Source organism: Zea mays, chromosome 1 (assembly GCF_902167145.1).
Source record: "Zea mays cultivar B73 chromosome 1, Zm-B73-REFERENCE-NAM-5.0, whole genome shotgun sequence".
In the NCBI taxonomy this organism is placed as follows: Eukaryota; Viridiplantae; Streptophyta; class Magnoliopsida; order Poales; family Poaceae; genus Zea; species Zea mays.
Genome location: NC_050096.1, coordinates 49,880,045 through 49,901,056, shown reverse-complemented (window position 1 = coordinate 49,901,056; position 21,012 = coordinate 49,880,045). Strand labels below are relative to the sequence as shown.

The following is a 21,012-nucleotide window of genomic DNA, read 5'->3' as shown; positions in this document are numbered from 1 at the left end:
AAGGAACACGTTCTCAGGGGTGGTTCGGAGCCGTTTACCGCTTAGCCTGGTCCTGCACCCTAAGCCCACACAGAATTAGAGGCTAATGCTAAACCTCAGCTATATTCCTTGGTAAGCCTTACGTTGTACTTTTTCTACTATGTACCAACCATAAGGGCTAGTTTAGAAGCAAGGGGAGATAAACCTAGGGAGGGAAACCCCTCTATAAGGGCTAGTTTGGGAACCTCATTTTTCTAAGGGATTTCTATTTTCCCAAGCGAAATTAGTTCATTATTCCTCGGGAAAATAGAAATCCCTTAGGAAAATGATTTCTATTTTCCTAAGGGGCTGTTTGGCTCCCAAGAATTGGTTTGAATTGAATCACTTTCCAAGAATTGGTCTGTTTGGCTGTCGGTGGAATTGAATTGATCATTTCTACCTAATTCTAATCCCTGCAAATATGACCTCCTCTCAATTCAGACCCTCCACCATCAGAAAAGGCTAGAAAGGCAACTAGGGTTTGCTACGTCGCCCACCATCTCCACCCAGGACCGCCGCCCTCATCCGTCTCTCCCGTCTTCCTCGCCCTCGTCTACCTCGCGCTCGTCGGAAAAAGCAGCTCAGGTGAGTCATCTACCTCGCCCTCATCCATCTCGTGTCTTCCTCAGCCTCTTCCTCTGCTCATCCCGACGATCTGGAGGTCGCGATCTGCAGCTCAGGTGTAGGATCTGCAGCCGCTACCGCTACCGCTACCGCTAGGCTAGCGATCTCCGTTTCCGGCGATCGAAAAGCGCGGCGGCTGATGTGATAAGGCCGGGGCAAGGGAAGGTGGGAGCAGATCGCTAGTGCCGGTAAAGGTCAATGGCTCACAGAGAGCGGTCGCCGCCCGTAGCCATGGTACACTAGCTAGCGACTTTAATGATGGCTACGTACCAGGGGAAACGGTGGCCGTGGGTCTCGAGGTGAATGTGACCTGCGGATCCGAGTCATACGGCACCCAGAAAGAAGCCATCATCACCATTTCGATTTACATCATTAAAGGGAAAACATCTTATTTTTCCAATGTAGGTTCTTTTTTGATCTTGAGATGTGACCAGAATCCATTGATATAGTGTACTCGGTGCATGGCAGCTACCTGCTTCCTCACTTGTTAGTCTTAGCATCTTCAATTAACTAGCTATTGCATTATATTGTTGGCAAAACTAGTACTCTGCTCCATGTGGTTCCCAGACTATTTTAAACAGAATTTTATGATTATTGCAGATTACTGTTTTGAACAGAATTTTATGATTATTGCGGCAGCTGTCGACCAGTACTGATCACAAGTTTCATCACAAAGTGAAAATCCTTGTTCTCACTTATAGAAGAATATTATTTTGTTTTTGTTTTTGCAGTTTCATCACAAGTTTGTTTTGGGATCTTTCGCCTCAAGTTTCATCTAGCTACCTTCAACAAATCCTTCAATCTCCATGGCTACATCGGTACTTCTCCTATTCCACCTTATGCCATTACTAGTAGTGTTTTTATTCTTGAGTAGAGCATTTTGCTTTCAACTAGCATGTCTAATTGCATATAAATTACATATTCTAGATATCAAATCAATATACTAACGAGGAGGAAATTAAAAGGAAGAGAAAGAAGCGAAAGAGAGTTGTTGTATTAGCTGTGTCTATTATGGCTATAATTGCAAATCGATATCAACGGAGGAGACCTAGACACATCGTAGATGCTAACGAAGTTCAAGAGAGAAATGTCGAGTGCAGAAAACAAATGCTATGTAATATGTACCAGGGTTCAAATGTCTATTGCTATGACAGTTTGCGCCTAACTAAGAGATCTTTTAGTGACTTGAGTGCCATCTTACGGGAAAAGAGTGGCCTACAGGATACCCTAAATGTGTCGGTAGAAGAAAAGCTTGCAATTTTTCTGCTTATAGTAGGTCATAACACCAAAATGAGGCTGATCCGTAGCACTTATGGGTGGTCCCTTGAACCAATCAGTCGACACTTCAACGAAGTGCTTAGAGGGATTCTATCTTTAAGTCATGAGTTCATCAAGCTTCCTAATCCAGAAACCACTCTACCTGAGGATCCAAAGTGGAAATGGTTTGAGGACTGCCTAGGTGCACTAGATGGCACACATATCGATGTGAATGTTCCATTGACTGACCAAGGTAGGTACAGAAATAGGAAGCAACGAATCACCACTAATGTATTAGGGGTTTGTGATCGACAAATGAAGTTCTTGTATGTCTTGGCTGGATGGGAAGGGTCGGCTTCGGATTCACGCATACTACGTGATGCCATGTCACGGGAGGACTCATTTGTTGTTCCTAGTGGTAAATACTATCTAGTGGATGCTGGATATACAAATGGTCCGGGATTTCTTGCCCCGTACCGATCTACACGGTACCACTTGAATGAATGGGCTATTCAAGGCAACAATCCATCTACTGCGAGAGAGTTATTCAACCTACGCCATGCAACAGCTAGGAATGTGATAGAGAGAACTTTTGGGCTATTGAAGATGAGATGGGCAATCTTGAGGACCAGCTCATATTTTGATTTAGAAAACCAGGTATAACATAGTAGGTCTTCAATTAAAATTCAATCGTTAGTTTTAAAATTGTGTATTGACTTAGCCATATTATTCTATGCAGATTAGGATCATCCATGCTTGCTGCATATTGCATAATTTTTTAAGGGATAGACAAAGAGATATGGACGATATTCTAATACATGAAGTTGATAGTCTCATCTCTGCTGCTCCTGCTGAAAATCAAGGAGAAATGAGTATGATTACGCATGTTCAATCAACTAATGAGTGGGGTTATTTTAGAGACACCAAAGCTAGTGAAATGTTTGTTGATTATCAAGCGAGGCGTGGTCAAAGCTCATAGTTGTATGCTTCTGTTTTCTATGTCTTTGTCATTTATGAATTTTTGTGTTTGTGTTTTTTATATGTGTGGTTCTTTGATTGTAGGACAAGAAAACAAGGGGCTATGTTCCTTGGAATGATGAGATGGATAAGGTACTCCTTGATACATTTGTGGACTATTACAATAAAGGTGATAGATGTCAGAATGGGTGGAAGTCTCATGTATACACAGCTGCTGTGAAGAATGTTTGTGAGAAGTGTAATGTCACCATTACAAAGGAAAATATTAGCTCTCGCAGCAAGACCTTTGATAAGCACTACAATATCATTAATGGTTTGTTGTCCACTAGTGGTTTTGGATGGGATTGGGAGAAGAACAAGCTCAAAGTTGATAGTGACACTGTATGGGATGAGTACGTTGAGGTAAGAAAATTTTTGTTGTTCATTACTCATTAGTTTATTATTTGCTTGTTGTGTTATCGGAGATAGATCTTACGATTTGCAATACATGAACTGTTCATTCATTAATGAGCCTAGGGATATTCTTTTCTTTGGGGGAATCTTTTCAGATTTGACAACGCCATCTTAATTGATGCTGCATCAGGGATATCCTTGTACATTTTGAGTTATAGGCTGATCTGGCGTTTGATCTTGGTGTTTGCAGTTCATGAACTTTAGGAAAGATGCTAAGCTCTTATCGTGTCAAATTGGAGTTTGACCTTGTTTATTTTTAGCTTCATAATTACAGCATATTAATGATGATGAAGGATGTGTTGGTCCTGATGCATGCGAATATTACATGTGTGCTGTTTATTCCATACAGTGTCAAAACAGCAAACCATTTTTTAGTGGTTTGCTTTGAATATTACACAGCTGCTGTTTTAGTGGCGTAATACACAGCTGTTGTTTCCTTTGAACTACAATATCATTACTAGTGGTTTGCTGTTTTTACTCCAAATTGGTCATACATGCTACTGTTGCCTAGTAGTTTATTCCATTTTTTGTAGCTTAGTTTATGTTTCAATTCCAAGTTTATTTATTGATGTATCTTTGTAACAATTTTTTTATAGAGGAATAAGGAAGCAAAAGGATATAGACATAAGGTTGTGAAGTTTTGGGATCTACTCAGCCTAGTGTACAATAAAGACCAAGCAAATGGAGAGGGTGCTAAAACAGCAGCTGAAAGTTCAAAGGAAATGGCAAAAGAGAATGATACCGGAGGCAAGGATGCTCCATATTCTGTATCTTCCTCGAGTAGTTTAAAAAGACAAAGATCAGATGATTCATTTAACTCTATATGGTGTGATAAGTTCGACATGCTTACATCTGCATTGAAAGATGACGGTCCAAAGCTACCCTCTTCCGCCGAAGTTCTCGCCGCATTACAAGAGGTTGAGGGACTTGATGAAGACACAGAACTTGAGCTTTATGACATCCTCACCTCTAATGCACGCAAGTTTGAGTCGATGATGGCACTCCCAATGGAAAGGAGGAAGAGGTGGCTTATGATGCAGCTAAGGAAGTGAAACAACTTATATGTGAACTTAGATCTCTGTGTTGAACTGATTGTGTGAACTTGTCTTTGTGAAACTTTTGTGTGTGAACTTGATGGCTATGTGAAACTGTTGTGTTCGAACTTGATGGCTTTATGAAACTACTATGTGAAGATTTGATGTCTTTGTAGAACTTTTATGTGCGAATTTGATGACTTTGTGAAACTGTTATGTGTGACTTGCCTTTGTGGAATTGTTATTTGTGAACTTAATAGTTTCTGATAGTTGTAAATTGTTCATGCTTATTTTTAAGCAGATGCAAAGTCAAGAGATCCTTGTTTGTATTCAATTCAAATTCCGTGTGCAAAGTATCCAAACAACATCTAGAATTTAATTCTAGGAATTCAATTACTTGTACAACCAAACAAAAATAATGGAATTGAATCACTTTCTAGTCGATTGAATTCTATATAATTCATTTCTTGGAATTTATTTCTTGGAAAAGGTTTCATTTCTAGGCATCCAAACGGGGTTGAAATGTTATGAAACTTTGTAATTGGCATTTTTATTTGAAATCATCTTGTCATAGAAAAATACGTTTGAAGTTTTCAAATTTGAAATTCAAATTTTGTAAACGACCTCGGATGAAGAAACTATCAAAATAAAAGTTGTAGATCTTGGAAAGTTACACAACTATACAATTGGCAACATTTTCATTTGAAAATATTTATTATCTCAAACAACCAATTGGTACTCGATTTGTTATAGTATGTGAAGGAGAAAAAACATAATGTAGATGCAAGTGATATAGTGGTGTACAGTGATATAGAAGTTTGTACGCGAGAGGGATGTCACATGTTCGAATCCACCGAAACGTAAAGTACGTGAAAAATGTTGTCTCTTTATTAAGAGAGCGGATGCCGAGTTGGCGGTGCCTCGTCCATTTTAAAAAAAAATAATTGTTTTTTGCTATTTTTGGGGTTTTTCGATTTTTATTTACTAAGTGTTTTTTTGTCGACAAAGAATTCTTTGCTGACACTAGGTTCATCGTGTTTCATTTGCTAAGTGCCTCGTCATTTTTTAAAAAATAATTGTTTTTTGTTATTTTTTAGTTTTTTCGATTTTTATTTACCAAGCGTTTTTTTGTCGACAAAGAACATTCGACAAAGAATTCTTTACCGACACTAGGTTCGTCGTGTTCCCTTTGCTTAATGTATTTTTGACTTTGCCAGGTGCTTGTAGCACTCGGTAAAGCAACTGTGTCCAGTAGTAGTATGCGCTATGTGGTAACTGCATGTGACATTAAATGCTGCTTCGACGTGTATAAGACACACGACAGTGCATCACTTTTCTCTATGTGCACCTCATGTCTCGATGTTGCTTCCATGCATATGGTAGTTAGACTATCTCAACCAGCTTACACATCCTCATCTTCATATTCAAATTTCAAACTGCACTCCGCGAATAGTATAGTCTACAGTGAAAATAATGTTTTGAGTAACTATATGAGTCACTTGCACGCAAAGCGATATCCCACCTCGGTAAATCAAAAAATAGATTTGTATTGTGTAAACCTCTGAAAGGGAAATATGGTTAACCCTTTTCCCAATATGAATTTTGGTGGTTGAATCCTCAACACAAATATTGGACTAACTAGTTTGCTCTAGAATACATGTTCTATAGGTGCATAAAGGTTCAGCACAAACCAATAAAAAGATTGTAGATAGGGTTCAAATACAAAGGAGCAAGAAACCGAGTGTGCCCTGGTCTGGCGCACCGGACTGCCCGGTGTGCCACCGGACAGTGTCCGGTGCAACAGGACCGTACAGTCTCAAACTCGCAACTCTCGGGTTTCTCAGGGCGTGCTACGCTATAATTCACCGGACTGTCCGGTGTGCCATCGGACTGTCCGGTGTGACAGGGGAGTAACGGCTATCCAGCGCAACGGTCGACTGCAAAAGCACGAGCGCCAGAGCTACAGTGATGAACAGTGCGCGCAGAGTCAGAGGCGCCCGTTAGAGGCGCACCAGACACTGAATAGTGCCTGTCCGGTACGGCATCGGACTGTCCGGTGCCACTAGAAGACAAAGCCTCCAACGGTCACAAGCTCCAGAACTCTAACGGTTGGGTGATGTGGCTGGCGCACCGGACTGTCCGGTGCACCCATCGACAGCAACCATCCCCAACGATTGTTTGGTGGTTGAGGACTATAAATACACCCAACCACCACCACTCCAACCATCCAAGCATTCCACATGTAACGCCCCGAATTTGAGAGTTAAAATTTTTCTTTCTCTAGCACTCCCCAAATTCGGGCGTTACCTTTCCTCTTTCTTTTTCTTCTCGCTGAGCCTTGTTCATTTTCAAAGTTCTAGTGAGATTTAGCTCGATATCTTGTGTAAGTAAACCCTAGAAATACTTTCTTTTGTTTGTTGCACCATGCCGGTCCATGCATTTGTTTTGGTTGAGTGAATTTGTGAAATCATTCATTTTAGAAAATAGATTAAAAAGGGAAAACGTTTTTTTCCTTCTCCCCCTCCCCCCTCCCCTTGTGGCACGGCCCGTGTAAGAATAACTGTGCCGGGCCTGGGCCGCGTTAGCCAGCCCGCGGGCCGGCCTGGCCCGGCACGATACCAAACTGTGCCGGGTTTGGACTGGTGTCCATCGTGCCGGGCCAAGCCGTGCCCGGGCCGGGCCGGCCCGGCACGGCCCATTGGACATGTATAGTTGTGCCTTTGGCAACCATCATGCATGAGGTGGTCAGTCGAGGCGAGGAGGGCCCATGGAAGCTCCCCACACACGCAGGTGTTCCCAAGACCCAACCCATCGAACACAAGCTCCATGGTGTTCGAGGTTGCAAACAACAACCTCTGTTGGGCGTTGATTACCCTTCGAGCCAGACGTGCAATGGAGCTCAGGCGGTTTAGGTCGGCCTCGAACCTTACACCCAGAAGGTAGCATGAGAACGAACTCTTCCTTTGTCACAGGGTTACATTTATCTATGTCCCAATACGGTAAGGTGGGCCTCCATAGACCCAGTTTCCGGTGCCATCCGAGGCTTGGCCTTGTCAAAGCCGCCCTTACGAACACGGACCTAGGTGATACATGTATCCCACTGCGAAGGAAGAGTCAGTCCTCATTCATCGGTTTCTTTTCCTTTTTATGCATGTTGATTGCTTTTACCCCTTTTAGGGATCTAAACTTCTGTTGTACTCGAGAAAACCAAATAATATAGTCTATTATTGCTTCTGGTTTGGGACATCATTTGACAATGAATAAGGATCTGATCACCGAATGTTTAGTACAGGAAAAGGGCCACATTCTCAGGGATGGTCCAGGGTCGTGTAGCCACTTAGCCTGGTCATGCACCCTAAGCCAACGCGCTCCACCACCCTAGAACAGTTGACCGAGTAACTTAGAATGAATACTCAGAGGTCCGGACCTCATACAAACCAAGGGGATGCTCCAAACTAGGATCAGCTAGAATAAACACTATTATTGGAAGATTAATTATAGCAACACCCGAAGCAAGATCAGATTTCTAATTACATTCATGAAACCTGGATTATGGTTCCACCTTGTCACTCGGTTTCGGGACCCCCCTTGTAACGGGTAAGGATTAGGTCACGAAGGGCTAGGTCCAGGGGAAGGAACACGTTCTCAGGGGTGGTTCGGAGCCGTTTACCGCTTAGCCTGGTCCTGCACCCTAAGCCCACACAGAATTAGAGGCTAATGCTAAACCTCAGCTATATTCCTTGGTAAGCCTTACGTTGTACTTTTTCTACTATGTACCAACCATAAGGGCTAGTTTAGAAGCAAGGGGAGATCAACCTAGGGAGGGAAACCCCTCTATAAGGGCTAGTTTGGGAACCTCATTTTTCTAAGGGATTTCTATTTTCCCAAGCGAAATTAGTTCATTATTCCTCGGGAAAATAGAAATCCCTTAGGAAAATGATTTCTATTTTCCTAAGGGAAAATGAACTAATTTCACAAGGGAAAATGAAAATCCCTTAAGAAAATAAGGTTTCCAAACTAGCCTTTAAGAAAATGGAGTTCCCAAACTAGCCCTAAATAACTAAATGTCTTATTCAAATGATACTCCTTGGAATTGCTACCTAGGGAAATGACAGAGATCCCGGAGGGGATTTGGTTTCCCAAACTAGCCTTAAGTGTACTCATCCTTGCAGGATTTGTTGCTCAGAACCTAGTCAAAAGGAGAGACAACTATGACAAGTTCGAGGAGTTATAGGCTGTCATCGCTCCGATCAATCTGCTCGTGGCTTGTGATCATCGTCGTCGTCATCATCATAGTGATCGTTGTTTAGTTTATACTCCCTTCATCCCAAAATATAATTTATTTTAGGCTAATTATATATTCATTAAATAACATATGAATGTAGTTTACATGTATGTCTATATTTATTATCATTTGAATAAATATGAACGTAAAAAGTGGGCTATAAAGAACTATATTTTGGGAAGGAGGAATTAATGTTTAGTTAATTTTTGTAAAGACATTATATTTTTATGATAGAGTTTGTGACACTTGTTTCTATACACTGGGTCATTACATGTGTGAAACTTGGTCGTGACACATAGTTAAAATGCCGAGAAAGGTATGAGTTAAAAATAAAGCATGCCCCTTTTTATAGCTAGCTCGGTCGCCCATCCTCTCTCATCTACCGAGATGATACTATCCTAGAGCATTGCACTGCTTTTAGCTTCGAGTCGTCTTAGGTTTGGGTATTTTTTTTCAAGACCTATCTAAGAGGTAACGGTTCAATTAGATTAGAAAAAAAAATATTAAAGTTTTTTTTCTAAAAGTGACGATAGTGGAAAATAGAGAAACTAGTGCTTTATGTGCTTTAGGTTATCTGCAGCAATTTATCTATTCTTATACTAATATTTAAATTCTATTCTACGAACAATGCAGTCTATAGTGAAAATAGTGTTTTATATAATCATATATGTAGACTGTTGGACAGTCTTATCAGATATTCAAACAGCATACCGGTTCCACAACACATAGAACACGATTTTTAAAAGAAAAGGTTTTCTTTCTCTACAAAGGACACACCCAGTGTCAACTGTCAAAGCTTTTACATTAAGGTCTGAGAATGAAATAAACCGAGGTAGGCCAAACTCAAACCTTCGCCGCAAAATACAGAGCGGTGGTGCCAACATTCCAGAGGAACCAGATCTAGATTAGGATGTAGTAGACCTAGAAAGGACTATAACATACAACCGTGTAAGCTGAAACAACTCCTTATGCATAGTAAAAAATAGATTGTATATATACATATAAGCTATATGTACTACGTGGAACTGGTCATGAACCTAAGCTAAGAACCACGTTTGTCGCTTGTGTACATAACTATCCGCCATGGACTCTGATCTTGAAACCACAGCATGGACATGGACACCCAAACTTACAGCGGTGCACTTAAACAGCGGCTAAGAGACACATTTGCCGCCTGTGTACGTAACTATCCGCCAACTCTGGTCTTGAAACCACAGCATGGCCATGGATAGCGGTGCACTGAAAACAGCCTCATCAACAACACTTCAGTCATTGAATTGCCATGGCAGCTTTGATTTGTTTCCAGGCTTCTCGTAAATTAGGCACCCTCTTATCAGGGGGCTAAGTTATGTAATCGGCCGAGAAAGTTAGGTGGGGTCAGCACGGATCTTAACATATCAGACGATTTCTCTACCAGCTGCTGGACGAGGTTGGGGCTGCTCGAGGACGATGAGGAAGAAACTCCGCTCTGACTCTCTGATGTATTGGACCTCGCCACCCATCAATTTGAGGATCTTCCTGCATGTGCTTAGTCCTACGCCTTCTTGTGTTGACCATTGGGAATTGCTGAACATATCCTGGACGACGTCAGCAGGGAGGCCCTCACCAGGGCAGGCAAACCTATAGACATACAAATATCAAAAGGAAATCACTTATTGGTACTCCCAATTCCCAATAGAAGCATTGAGTTTTCCATTGTCATTAACATTTGGAAGCTGATTCTTCAGAATCATCTAATGCACAATGTAATGAATGTAGGTTGTTGAAATAATACGAGTTGCAGAAAAGACAATCACTTTCGCTCAAGCTAAGCCAGGACAATAAAATAGTAAAATTCATCTTAAAAAACAGATGATTACATATTTGCAGTCCATGGCACCATTTAATAGGACAGTTTTGAACTTCAATAGGTAAGGTCGTCGATTCTCAGCTTTTTATTTTCTCGAATGCGCAGGAAAACTACGTCCCATTATATATTAAGCAGAAGAAAGAAAAAAACAAAGGTCTACAGAAGAGCCTCCTTACGGAGGCCAGAAACAGGCATACAAATATAGATCCATAAGGGGATCAAAAAACAAACTACTCAAATCTTCCTAAGTCTCTACCAAGGGTGCAGCCAAATGAGCGAGGCCTTTTACACCAGCTACTTCCCATCTTCTTCTTTCCTCATCAGCAGCTCTGAGACTTAAAGACATACTTAATTGCAACCCTCAAAAATGCATTTAATCCAATGATCTATGGCAGGCAGCAGTTTTGGTATCTGGCACCGATGCTCTATGGCAGGCAGCAGTTTTGGTATCTAATAGACATCCAAAAGTACTAATCAAATAGATCCAGATTTGCATTTGCCTATGTTAATCTAAACATTGTTCTGTAGCAAAAAAAGTGCTTGGTACATCATATGAGAGGAATCAAAAATATATATTAGTGGGATGGTGTTATGGATCCTAGTTCATAGGGGGATAAACATCGCCGGAAAGATAGCCGGTCGGAGTCAGTCAGCTTAGGAGGGGGACTACTATTAGAGAGATATGGGAGTAATTCTTCTTCATTAATTGATTCCCCCTTAAGAGGGTACATCCCATCCTTATATAGATAGGAAGACTTAGCCCCCAGGTAACTAACTTAATCTTATCTAATCTAATCCCAAGTAACTAACTCAATCTTATCTAATCTAATCCCAAGTAACTAAATCTTATCTAATCCAATCTCAAGTAACTAACTAAATCTTATATAATCTAATCTTTATCCACTAATCCTAACTCTAAGCCAATCCCTATGGGCCTCCATATGCCCTGGGCTGCCGCCCTATGACATTCCCCCACATTCGAAGACAACTCATCCTCGAGCTGTAATGGGTGCATGGCAACAGCCTTGCTGTCTAACTTGATCTACACGTGAAAGACAACCCTAACTAGAAGCCTTTTACATTTCGACTTTAATTTATTTGCAAACAAATAAAAAACCTAACATATGCCAAGGTTGGTCCCCTGGATCCCATGGGAACAACCTCGTCCAGGATGCAAAGGCCAAGACGTGGCAGCTCACCAGTCCTACAACCTGAGCTGTTGCGAGTTCCAGTGCAGACAGCGCCACCCAACTAGACGTGTTCTTGCTGTCCACATGGCTATGGATCAGGACAGTGAACTGGAGTGGAGGATCGGTCAACCCTGCTGAAGGCCCTGCCGCCCCATGTGTCGCGTGTTATTCAACGCGCAATATCGATACAAGTCGTTGTGCCAGGGAACAGCGGACCACAGCCTGCAGTCGCGTCGCCGCTTGCCGTGCTTGAGGCCGCGTCGGGAAGCCACATGTCGCAGCACGAAGACGGCAAGCCGCCGCCTGCCGTGCTTGATGCCTCAGCAAAGCCATTTTTTTCTCATTCTTCACTTCAGTGCAAACTACATGTGATCTAGGGCACCCTATACAACTTAGATGTTGTTTGGTTCACAGTTTTTAGTCCGACAGCTGATTACAGAACCAACTGATACCGTTATACGTGTTTGATTTGGCATGGGACACAATCACTTACCATGGAATCAGATCACAGCCTATACAAATTCATTACAACTCCTGATCGAGCGTTATAGTATCTGGTTACGGCGTTGATTTCATCATCCGCTCCACGGACTACATCACTGATCACTGGATGCTACAACCCCCCCCCCCCCCCCCCCCCGGCATCTCCCTCGGCTATAAAGACCAACCACCTGCGTGTAGCAGCGACCCAGCTGCATCTTCCTCACAACTCTCGAGCAAAGGCAAGTTGCATAACGCGTAGTAGGCATCTTCCTCACGTCTCTCATGCATCTTCCTAATGACATGTAGTGTCAGCTAGCTAGCGAGGAAGTCACATGTGAGCCACCGTTCTCATCCACAAGTGACTATCCTTGCGCTTGCTTTCTCCCTCTGACGACTTGACAACAAGGATGGAGGTGACCTCCATGGAAAGAACTGGCGGTGTCTCTCCACTGCTGCAGCATAAATCCAATGCGCAGCTCAACCAAATAATATCAGTGTTCGTTTCTATATTTTCCATCACTGTTGCCTTCCGATACCGTCTATATTACCATCAAATCCCACAACCAAAAAGTACACTAAGTTAAAGAAATTGAGTTAACATAAGAAAACAAAAAATACAGCACGATGCAAACAGGAAAATTCTGTCAAAATTCTCAGACGTATATTTGAGAGCTATCACACCACATAAGCGGCCAGCCAGCTTAAGGTTGAAGTAATTCAAATTACTTGTCTTCTACCAAAATTCAACAACACATATTCCTTGAAGAAACAAAAAAACATTTTGTGACGAATTATAATAAAAGAGCAAAGCAGCTAACCTGAATATGAAAAGTTCTGTATTTGTTCCATCAGAATTCTGTTTTACATTTGGTCTGACTTGTATTTCTACCCAACCATTCTCGGATGGAGCAGACCGCACCATGCTTAGCAAGAAGTCAGCCAAAACTTGTTGAATTCTACATTGATCACCATACGCTGACGCATCCTTGATTTCATCAGGGATGTCCCGAATAAGTTGTAAATCCCTCTCTCTCAACAATAACATTGCTTGGCTGACAACAGCATTCATAACGTCTCCAAGAGAAAACTCACTTTGCTCAAGCACCAAAGAGCTGTTACATAAAGAGAGACAAATCAAGAAATTTTCAGTTAATCAATTGTGGAAATAACAGAAGCATTCAAACTTATGTCTTAGGTTACAAAAAAGTGATAAAATGCTACTGTCTAAGCACTCAGCCTAAATCAAATTAGGTCAAGCAAATAATGTGACAGTAATACAATAAGATTGTGTAAGTAGCTATTCCAAGTGATGGCTTAGTAAGTTTGTGTTTAGACTTAGCCAAATGAGAAGCAACTATTCTGTTGAACATGCCTTTAGACACTTTTTTTTTCTCGGAAGCGCAGGAGAACTGCGCTTTAGAATATATTAAGAAGTAGAAGGTCTAAAGAAGACCTGGGGTACAGAAAGACCTCCCTATGGAGGCCAAAACACGCATAAATAAAAGGATCCATACAGACAACACTCAAACAAACCCACTAAAGATCAAAGGAGGGGGGGGGCCTCAAGAAGAGGTGCTGCCAAGTAGGAGAGACCCCTCGCTCCAGCTAATTCCCATGATCTTCTTTCATCATCAATCTGCACTAGGATGAAGGAAAGGCTAGGAGCCACTCCATCAAAGATACAACGAGTGTATAAGACAGATAGACCTGATCAAGTGTATAAAAATCAACCACAAGTGATTTGAGTTCCCATGCAAGCAAATGAAATACAGCATCTCCAAATAATTTATGAAGCTCCTCATAGAAAACTACAGGCAGAGGCATGTTAGCCAAAGCTGCTTGGACTTAGGCTATTCCCTTTAGAATGATATAGCATTTAAAGCACAAAGGTTCACAGTCCTGGTAGTAATCAGTATGCTGTATTTGGTAAGCAGAAAACCCCTCACTATGCAGTGTTTTTCTTACAGAAGTTGGCTTTTTTAACATAATTTATTCAATATATATAGTAGTTATTCAATGTACTTGTGTAATATTCATGCTATCCTTGAAAAAACGAAGACACCAAATTCTACTCAGAACTGTGGAAACCATCAAATTCTGGCTTGGTCCTGGTTTAGTAGACATATTATCAACCATTAGATAATTACAACCATAACGATGTATATAATAAGCCAGACGCATGCCAGTCACTGTACATTATGATGGTATGGTACTTCCTTTCAAATAAAAAGAGGTTTCCAAACCCGTAGGAGTCTTTAAGCACAGTGCTACAGTAGAATATGCTGAGCCTTCTAAAACACCAATGCATCTTTTGAAGTACAACAATATGGAGTGCCTTCATATTTGCAACATAAAGCTACAGTATATGTTGGCAAATGTTGCTGATCTTACACAGTTTTAGATATCGACTGAGCAAGAGAAGTAGTCCACACTGTTAGACTGTGTGTGTGGGCCGTCACCAACGTTGGGCTGTCGGCCCATTAGGGTTAAGGTTGAGTCCCTATATATATATGTACCTCATCTCCTATCAATACAACAATTCTCTCCCTTCTACATGGTATCAGACTAGGTTTAGGGTTTTCCTCCCACCTCCCACAGCCGCCGGCGTCTCCCTCCCACCCCCACAGCCGCCGCCTGCCATCGCTGCCCCCGGGAGGCCCTACCTTCCCTCCCGGGGGCGGCCTCCCAGCTCCACAACCACATGTGAGCTCCAACACCCTCCTCGGCCACCACCTCCAAGTCGGACTCCTTCCCATGGTGGCTGAACGGAGCCCCTTGCCATGGAGCCCGACACTCCCTGCTCCACCTCACCGGTAATCACAGCAAGCGCCCAAGCTCCACTCCTCCTTGTTCGTCTTCAACCTCCAGCCGGCCACCATCTCTCGTCGCTCCCTGTCCGCGGCCGTCGGCGCCGCCGCGTCTCCAAGCGGGCTCGGGCGCAGCCATGGCGCGGCTCCTCCGGCCGGGGGCGGCCCTGGCACGGCGGCCCCGACGCGGCGCGCCAGGCCCAACAAGAGCTGCAGCGCCGCGACCGCCTCCGCGGTGAGCGACTGGTGCACCGTGTACGCCCGCAACCTCCTTCGTGGCGCGGCTCCTCCAGCAGCAATCGGCCAGCCCGACGCTGTCCAACGCGCTCGCGGCCTCGCTCAAGCGCCTGCAGGCCAACCAGCGTCGCGGCTGCGTCCACAAGCCGCGGCCCAGATCCGCCACCGGTGGCCCTCCACCAGCCAGTGTGGCAGCCGCCCTCCTGCGCGCGCGCCGGCGTGCTCCTTGCTCCCATGGCGCGCCCCTCCTGCGTGCCCCGGTGCCCAGCACCACTCCAACGCCGTCGCGCAGCCCCCCCTCTGCCCACCACCGCCGGCTCCCTCTCCGCTGCGTCCCCCGCTGACACCCTCGCCCGTGCAGCCCCTCCTCATCGCGCTGGCGACCTCCTAACTGCCCGCACCGACACCCAACAGCGCAAATTCATCGAGCTTCTTTCATCGCCGTCGTCAACACCCCTTGCCAGGTCCGGCGCAGGCCCCTGCCCAGCTGGACCCGCCGCGCTGCCCACCCCTTCATCGCCCTTGTTGGATCTATCGCTTTCGCGGCCTTCCCGACCGGATCCACGTTGTTGCGGCCTTCTCGGCTCGATCCGCCATCCCTTTGGCTGGATTGCGTCTTCCCATCCGGATCCGTCGCTGTCGTGGCCTTCCCGGCCGGATCCGACATTCCCCTTCTTTTCTGCCGCGGGCGCGGACACCATGACCGGTGCAGACGCGTGCGCTGCTGTCGGCCTCCCTGGCGGGGCTCCTTGACGCCCGGACGATCAAAGAAGCAGGAAGGTCGGCCTGCCGGTGTCCTTTTGTTGTGTCGGCCTGCCGGTGTCCTTTTGTTGTGTCGCCCTGCCGATCGTTGATGCTCGAACGTCTACCCCTCCCGAAGATCAGGCTTCTGCTGCGTGTCTCCCGACCGCGACCACCTCGACTTCGGCTACCTCGGCATCTAGAGGCTATCGTCTTCTTGGAGCACACACCGGTCTCTACTCCAGCCGCAACATTCGCACCATCACGACGTTGCGACTGCGGGGGGATTTCAACCCGTCGGCTCCTACCTTCGGCCTCTACTCCAGTCTCATCGTGTGTGGTGTCCCCGTTGCGACTACGTGGGGATGTTAGACTGTGTGTGTGGGCCGGCACCACTGTTGGGCTGCCGGCCCATTAGGGTTAGGGTTGAGTCCCTATATATATGTACCCCATCTCCTATCAATACAACAATTCTCTCCCTTCTACACACACAAATGCCATGAGGGATAATAACAAAGATGTCTTAAAGGGTAGTACAAAAAAACAAGGATCTTCATCTAATGTTGGCAATAACTTAGGTGCAAGGGGAAATTTATTTAAATAACTGCAAAGACAGTAGAATGAACTGTGGTAGTCTAATGACTGATGAACTTCTCTAATTCCTACTCCGATTTTGGACCTCTACCAGTCAAGATTAGCGACCATCAAAATTTAGATTAAGGCTACTTCAGGTTCAAGTTAAACAAATATGAATGATCAAATGTAAATATTCAATGCAAATATTAGAGAATGTGTGAGTAGAAGGGGTAAACAGAATGCTGACCCGTCCTCGATACTTTGGAGACTGGCGTCCTTAACAATCTTGGACATCTGTTTCTCACAAGCAGAGCTAGTTTCAAGGAACTGCCTCTGGTCATCATTTAAATCAGTCATCTGCAACAGAGAGTTGGTAAATCGGATGCCACTAAGAGGATTCTTTATCTCCTGGCAAATATAGGCCAATTCTTTCATCCTTGCGTAACACTTCTTTTCTTGTTGTCTCTGAATCTCAAAGGCTTGCTGTATTTCAGTGCTTGCAATCTGCAGGAAACAAAAGGCTCCAATGGATTTACCATCCATTTTGCTCCTTGTATTGGCGGTCAATAAGGCCTGCACATACTTTCCATTCTTGTCAAAAAATGAAAAAGGGAACTTCTCATAATCCTGTCCTCCTATAGCGTTGTGAATAATAACCATGAATTTTGTCAATGCATCTGGGCCCTTGAGTCGACAACAATTTCCAAACACCTCTCCAATAAGAAACTTACCAACAACTTCACCTCTCGACCATCCTGTAAGTTTTTCCATGGCTGTATTCCATTCTGAACAAGAAGTGTTCTCATCTGATGCAAAAATTGGTGGTATCAGAGGATTAGGATTGTGTACAATAGCTTTGTAGTCCCCTTGTATGTTAACAAATTTATCCATGACCACCTTTTGTCCTGTGACATCTTGTCCAACAAAACAGACACCAACAATATTTTGTGTGTAATCTCTACTAGAACAAGCATTGACAACAACAAATATTGGTCCCTTAGATTGCTCTGACCCAAATGTCTTCAACTTTATCTCCACATTTTTGTCTTCCTCACCTGTATGGGAAGCAACTTCACAAATTAGCACTCTCCAATCTCACATCCATTAAAGCTAACATAGCTTAGCTACATGCATTGGGAAGTACATTAAAATAGTTCAAACAGCCTGGGGAGAAACATTGTACTCCTGTGAGTAGCTAATGTTAGAGTGAACGCACTAAACAGTTCAACCCAAAAGCTTAAGCTGATGGGAGAAGGTAGTCAATCCACTTATACACTTCAACACCCCCACTTACGTGTAGCCAGAGAGAAAGGCGCAAATGCAGCCAGAGAGAGAGAGAGAGGGGCGCAAACGTGGAAATAAATGGGTGGAGGCATAAATAAAGCCTTTGCCAGAATTCGAATTCGAGACCTTTGTCTTTGGTACCATGTTGGAGTGGACGCGCTAACCAGTTGAACCCAAAAGCTTAAGCTGATGGGAAAAGATAGTTAATCCACTCATACACTTCAACAACTAACATGACCTTTTTTATAAGTTTCATATGCTTACTTTTCACATATGACTAATGAGTATTCATGTCTGCTAGTTATAAGCACCAGGTTCTAAAAATACTCTAGAAATGGTTGAATGAATTTGTTGGTAGTCTCTAGTTGATCCCCCATTTTCTATATATTTGTGCACAAAAAGAAGTCCGCCTAAGAAACTGAGTATATCTATTAAAAAACCTTGACCAACATAGAAGGGCTTTTTAATTAGAAGAAATATGCAAAAAAATCGCCTCGACAAGGACTTGAACTTGGGGGTCTGGGTCTAGGCATACATCCACACTGTCAACAAACTGAGATAGGCTCAGCTCCTTCAAATATCCATTTTCCAGGAGTATATTACCACACATTTCCATATTTGGTCTAATAAACATGTGTACATCATGTCCATAAGCTTCTGTTATGCCATATACCTTAAGAGATACAACCAAGAACATAATATTTTCCTCAACAGCACTCCGCAGTTTTCATGAAACGTAGTATAAAGGCAATAGCATCCATATAAGAAACAGAAATGGAAATACCTCTTAAAGCTCGTGAGAGTAGTTTTTCAACTGTCGCCTCAGATTCCTTGAAGATAAGATCATTTACCAGAGATTTGCCCATTGCCTCCTCAACTGAAAGCCCTGTCAACTCAGCAATCTTTGCATTCCAACCATTTATACACCCATCAGTATCTACTGCAAATATGGGTACTGTTGCTGTCTCTATCAACCGAACCATCTCTCTTGCTACGGAACTAAGCTCATTTATCCCCCGCAATTCTAGCTCCCGAAGCTGAACTTGTCCATTGACAATGGCTTTTGAGTTGTTGGTGCCCTCTGCAGCATCCCTGAAGGAGTCACGCAATATGAGCTGCAAGGAATGTATTGCGTCCATTTCTGCATTCTCCCATGGCAGGCTTCTGCTTTTAACCACTTCAAGAAATGCCTTGAATGACGACCGTGGGTGCATCCTCTGACCATCATCCTTATCCTCAGGGTGATGCTTTGCGCCACCCCATTTGATCTCTTTAGCTGTGTGTGACCGAAACCAAAACAAGTAATCACTCGGTGTAATATAAGCCACCGCCATTCCACACACAGCCTCCCCTAGTGCAGCAGCACCAAGGTAGCCTGCATCAGCCAGGCTATCTGTGCTGAGCCCTGTTGAGTCCCCATGAAACACCGTCAACCACTCGATGATATCCTTAATCTGAGACTCAGTGGGAGTGACACCCAATGGATAGTATTTCCCATGATAATACAGTGCAGCCCCGTCGCACTTCACAAGGTCCATGATGCTGGGGCTCTGCGTGACGATGCCAGTTGGTGAATCTCGTAGTAGCATGTCACACAATAGCGTCTGAGTTCGCAGAATGTGCTTCTCTGACAGCTGGTGCGCAAGCTGCAACTCCATGTTGAGCTGCAACCCAAATGCCTGCATGAGAAACTCGCAAGCATACCTCAATGGAAAAGGGATACACCGTGGTGATGTATGGTGGCACACCACTAACCCCCACAACTTCATTGCCGACGAGATGCCACCCCGACCTGTTTGCTCATCGTCACCGCCACTGCTAATGATGACTGCCATAACAAGCGACGCAATTGACCCCATGTTCGCCATGTACTGTGCATGACACCCGTGTGGAGCGCGTAGCGTGGAGCCTACCAAACACAGAGGCTGCGACAGCCCAGGATCTTGAATAACTCTCACCGGGGTGGCATGGCAATCGGCAATCATTCGCACGCGGTTCTGCCGGAACAGGAAGCGCGACGCCTGGGGGATATCTGTGGCGGGATAATGCAATCCGAGGTAAGGCTCAAGGTTGTCGCGCCGGCTCTCGGCGACAACTTCCCCGTGCTCGTCTTCATGGAACCTGTACACCATGACACGGTCATAACCCGTGAGCTCGCGAACATGCTCCACGACTGTGTCGCAGAGAAGCTTGACGTCCCCGCCGGGTAGCGCCTGGAGGCGGGAGATGGCGCGGACCGCCAGTTTCTGGGACTGGACTGCACCGGCGATGGAGAGAGCGGGGTCCTCGGTGCGGGCGGGCTCGAGGTCGATGACGACGCCGACGTCGATGCGGTGGAGGATGGCGTAGAACGGCTTGGAGGAGACCCTGGAGTGGATCCATATCGGGTTGAGCAGCGAGATCTCGCGCGCGGCGAAGGCGCGCTCTAGGAGGACCGCGGACGAGGGGGAGAAGAGGAGGCGCGCGTCGGCACCCAGGGAAACGTGGGGCGGCGCAGAGGAGTCCAGCGAGGGAACGGAGTGGTGAGGCGACAGGTCGAGCAGGTCGGGGGAGTTCTCGGAGAAGGCGAGGAGGCGGAAGGAGGAGTCGTCGGCGACGGCGAGCGTGCAGCCGAAGGGCTGGATGTGGCCGCCGCGCTGGATGCGGGAGAGGTAGGCGGCGATCTGCTGCTCGGAGGACGGCGTGGGCGGCGCGCGCAGCGATTGGGAGTAGTCGAAGCTGCGGCCCGACGCGCCCGATTGCTCGAACACCGCGTGTAGGCGCGCGTCTAGGGTGTACTGGGCGACGGCCTTGGAGACCGACTCCGTGGCCGCGGCTCCCCCGCCCGCGCGGGACGTGCTCCCGCCCGACGACTGGGAGTGGTGGTGGTGGTGCGCGTGACGCGGCGCCTCGGGCCGCGCGGAGGAGGGGGAGCGCGTGGGCGTGGCGCGGCTGCCCGACGCCATGGCGGGGTTGGGGGAGACCTGGGGCTCTCTCTGGATTAGGCGGCCCCGTCCGGTCTTGTGCGCTCGTCAGTCGTCTCGTCGGCTCGCTCGCCCCCTCGACTGAGGTTCTTCCGATAGCTTTGCTTTGGTTTGCTTCACCGCTCTCACTGTCACTGGTCGCTTACTGGGGCGTGGAGCCAAGGATATTGCGCGCAAGGCGATGACGATGGCGTGGCTGGGATAGGGATGGTACTGGGGAAGTGGGGATCGGG

At 45.3% G+C, this 21,012-nt stretch overlaps 2 protein-coding genes across 6 annotated transcripts; one reads left to right on the top strand and one right to left on the bottom strand.

Annotated features, from left to right (window-relative positions):
* The first annotated feature begins 316 nt into the window (after positions 1–316).
* On the top strand, positions 317–4,589 carry LOC103634574 (protein ANTAGONIST OF LIKE HETEROCHROMATIN PROTEIN 1). Of its 5 annotated transcripts, none has more exons than XM_035963543.1 (5): positions 321–603; positions 1,374–1,460; positions 1,570–2,556; positions 2,639–2,880; positions 2,962–3,202. In XM_035963543.1, exons 2-4 carry the CDS (start codon positions 1,449–1,451, stop codon positions 2,876–2,878), a joined length of 1,239 nt encoding a protein of 412 aa, XP_035819436.1. In that variant the 5' UTR covers positions 321–603; positions 1,374–1,448; the 3' UTR covers positions 2,879–2,880; positions 2,962–3,202. The 5 variants fall into 5 exon arrangements, with proteins under 5 accessions (XP_008654988.1, XP_035819436.1, XP_035819441.1 ...); XM_035963548.1 differs by lacking the exon at positions 321–603 and adding an exon at positions 1,062–1,128 and having other exon boundaries at positions 2,249–2,556; XM_035963544.1 differs by lacking the exon at positions 321–603 and adding an exon at positions 1,062–1,128.
* Positions 4,590–9,598: 5,009 nt separating this feature from the next.
* LOC100383702 (Phytochrome B) lies at positions 9,599–20,761 on the bottom strand. Its single transcript, NM_001176339.1, has 4 exons — positions 18,601–20,761; positions 16,780–17,587; positions 12,990–13,283; positions 9,599–10,269 (listed from the first exon to the last, which is right to left on the bottom strand). The coding sequence occupies exons 1-4, from the start codon at positions 20,759–20,761 to the stop codon at positions 10,047–10,049; spliced, it is 3,486 nt and encodes a 1,161-aa protein (NP_001169810.1). The 3' UTR covers positions 9,599–10,046.
* Between the last annotated feature and the right edge of the window lie 251 nt (positions 20,762–21,012).

Excerpts from the sequence above, each read along its gene's own strand:
- LOC103634574 (XM_035963543.1), top strand. Across the intron at positions 2,557-2,638 it reads ATTTTGATTTAGAAAACCAG|ATTAGGATCATCCATGCTTG; the intron begins GTATAACATAGT and ends TATTCTATGCAG.
- LOC100383702 (NM_001176339.1), bottom strand. The coding sequence starts at position 20,761 with ATGGCGTCGGGCAGCCGCGCCACGCCCACGCGCTCCCCCTCCTCCGCG. Across the intron at positions 13,284-16,779 it reads CTCCAAAGTATCGAGGACGG|CTCTTTGGTGCTTGAGCAAA; the intron begins GTCAGCATTCTG and ends TTTATGTAACAG. Across the intron at positions 10,270-12,989 it reads ACAGAACTTTTCATATTCAG|GTTTGCCTGCCCTGGTGAGG; the intron begins GTTAGCTGCTTT and ends GTATGTCTATAG.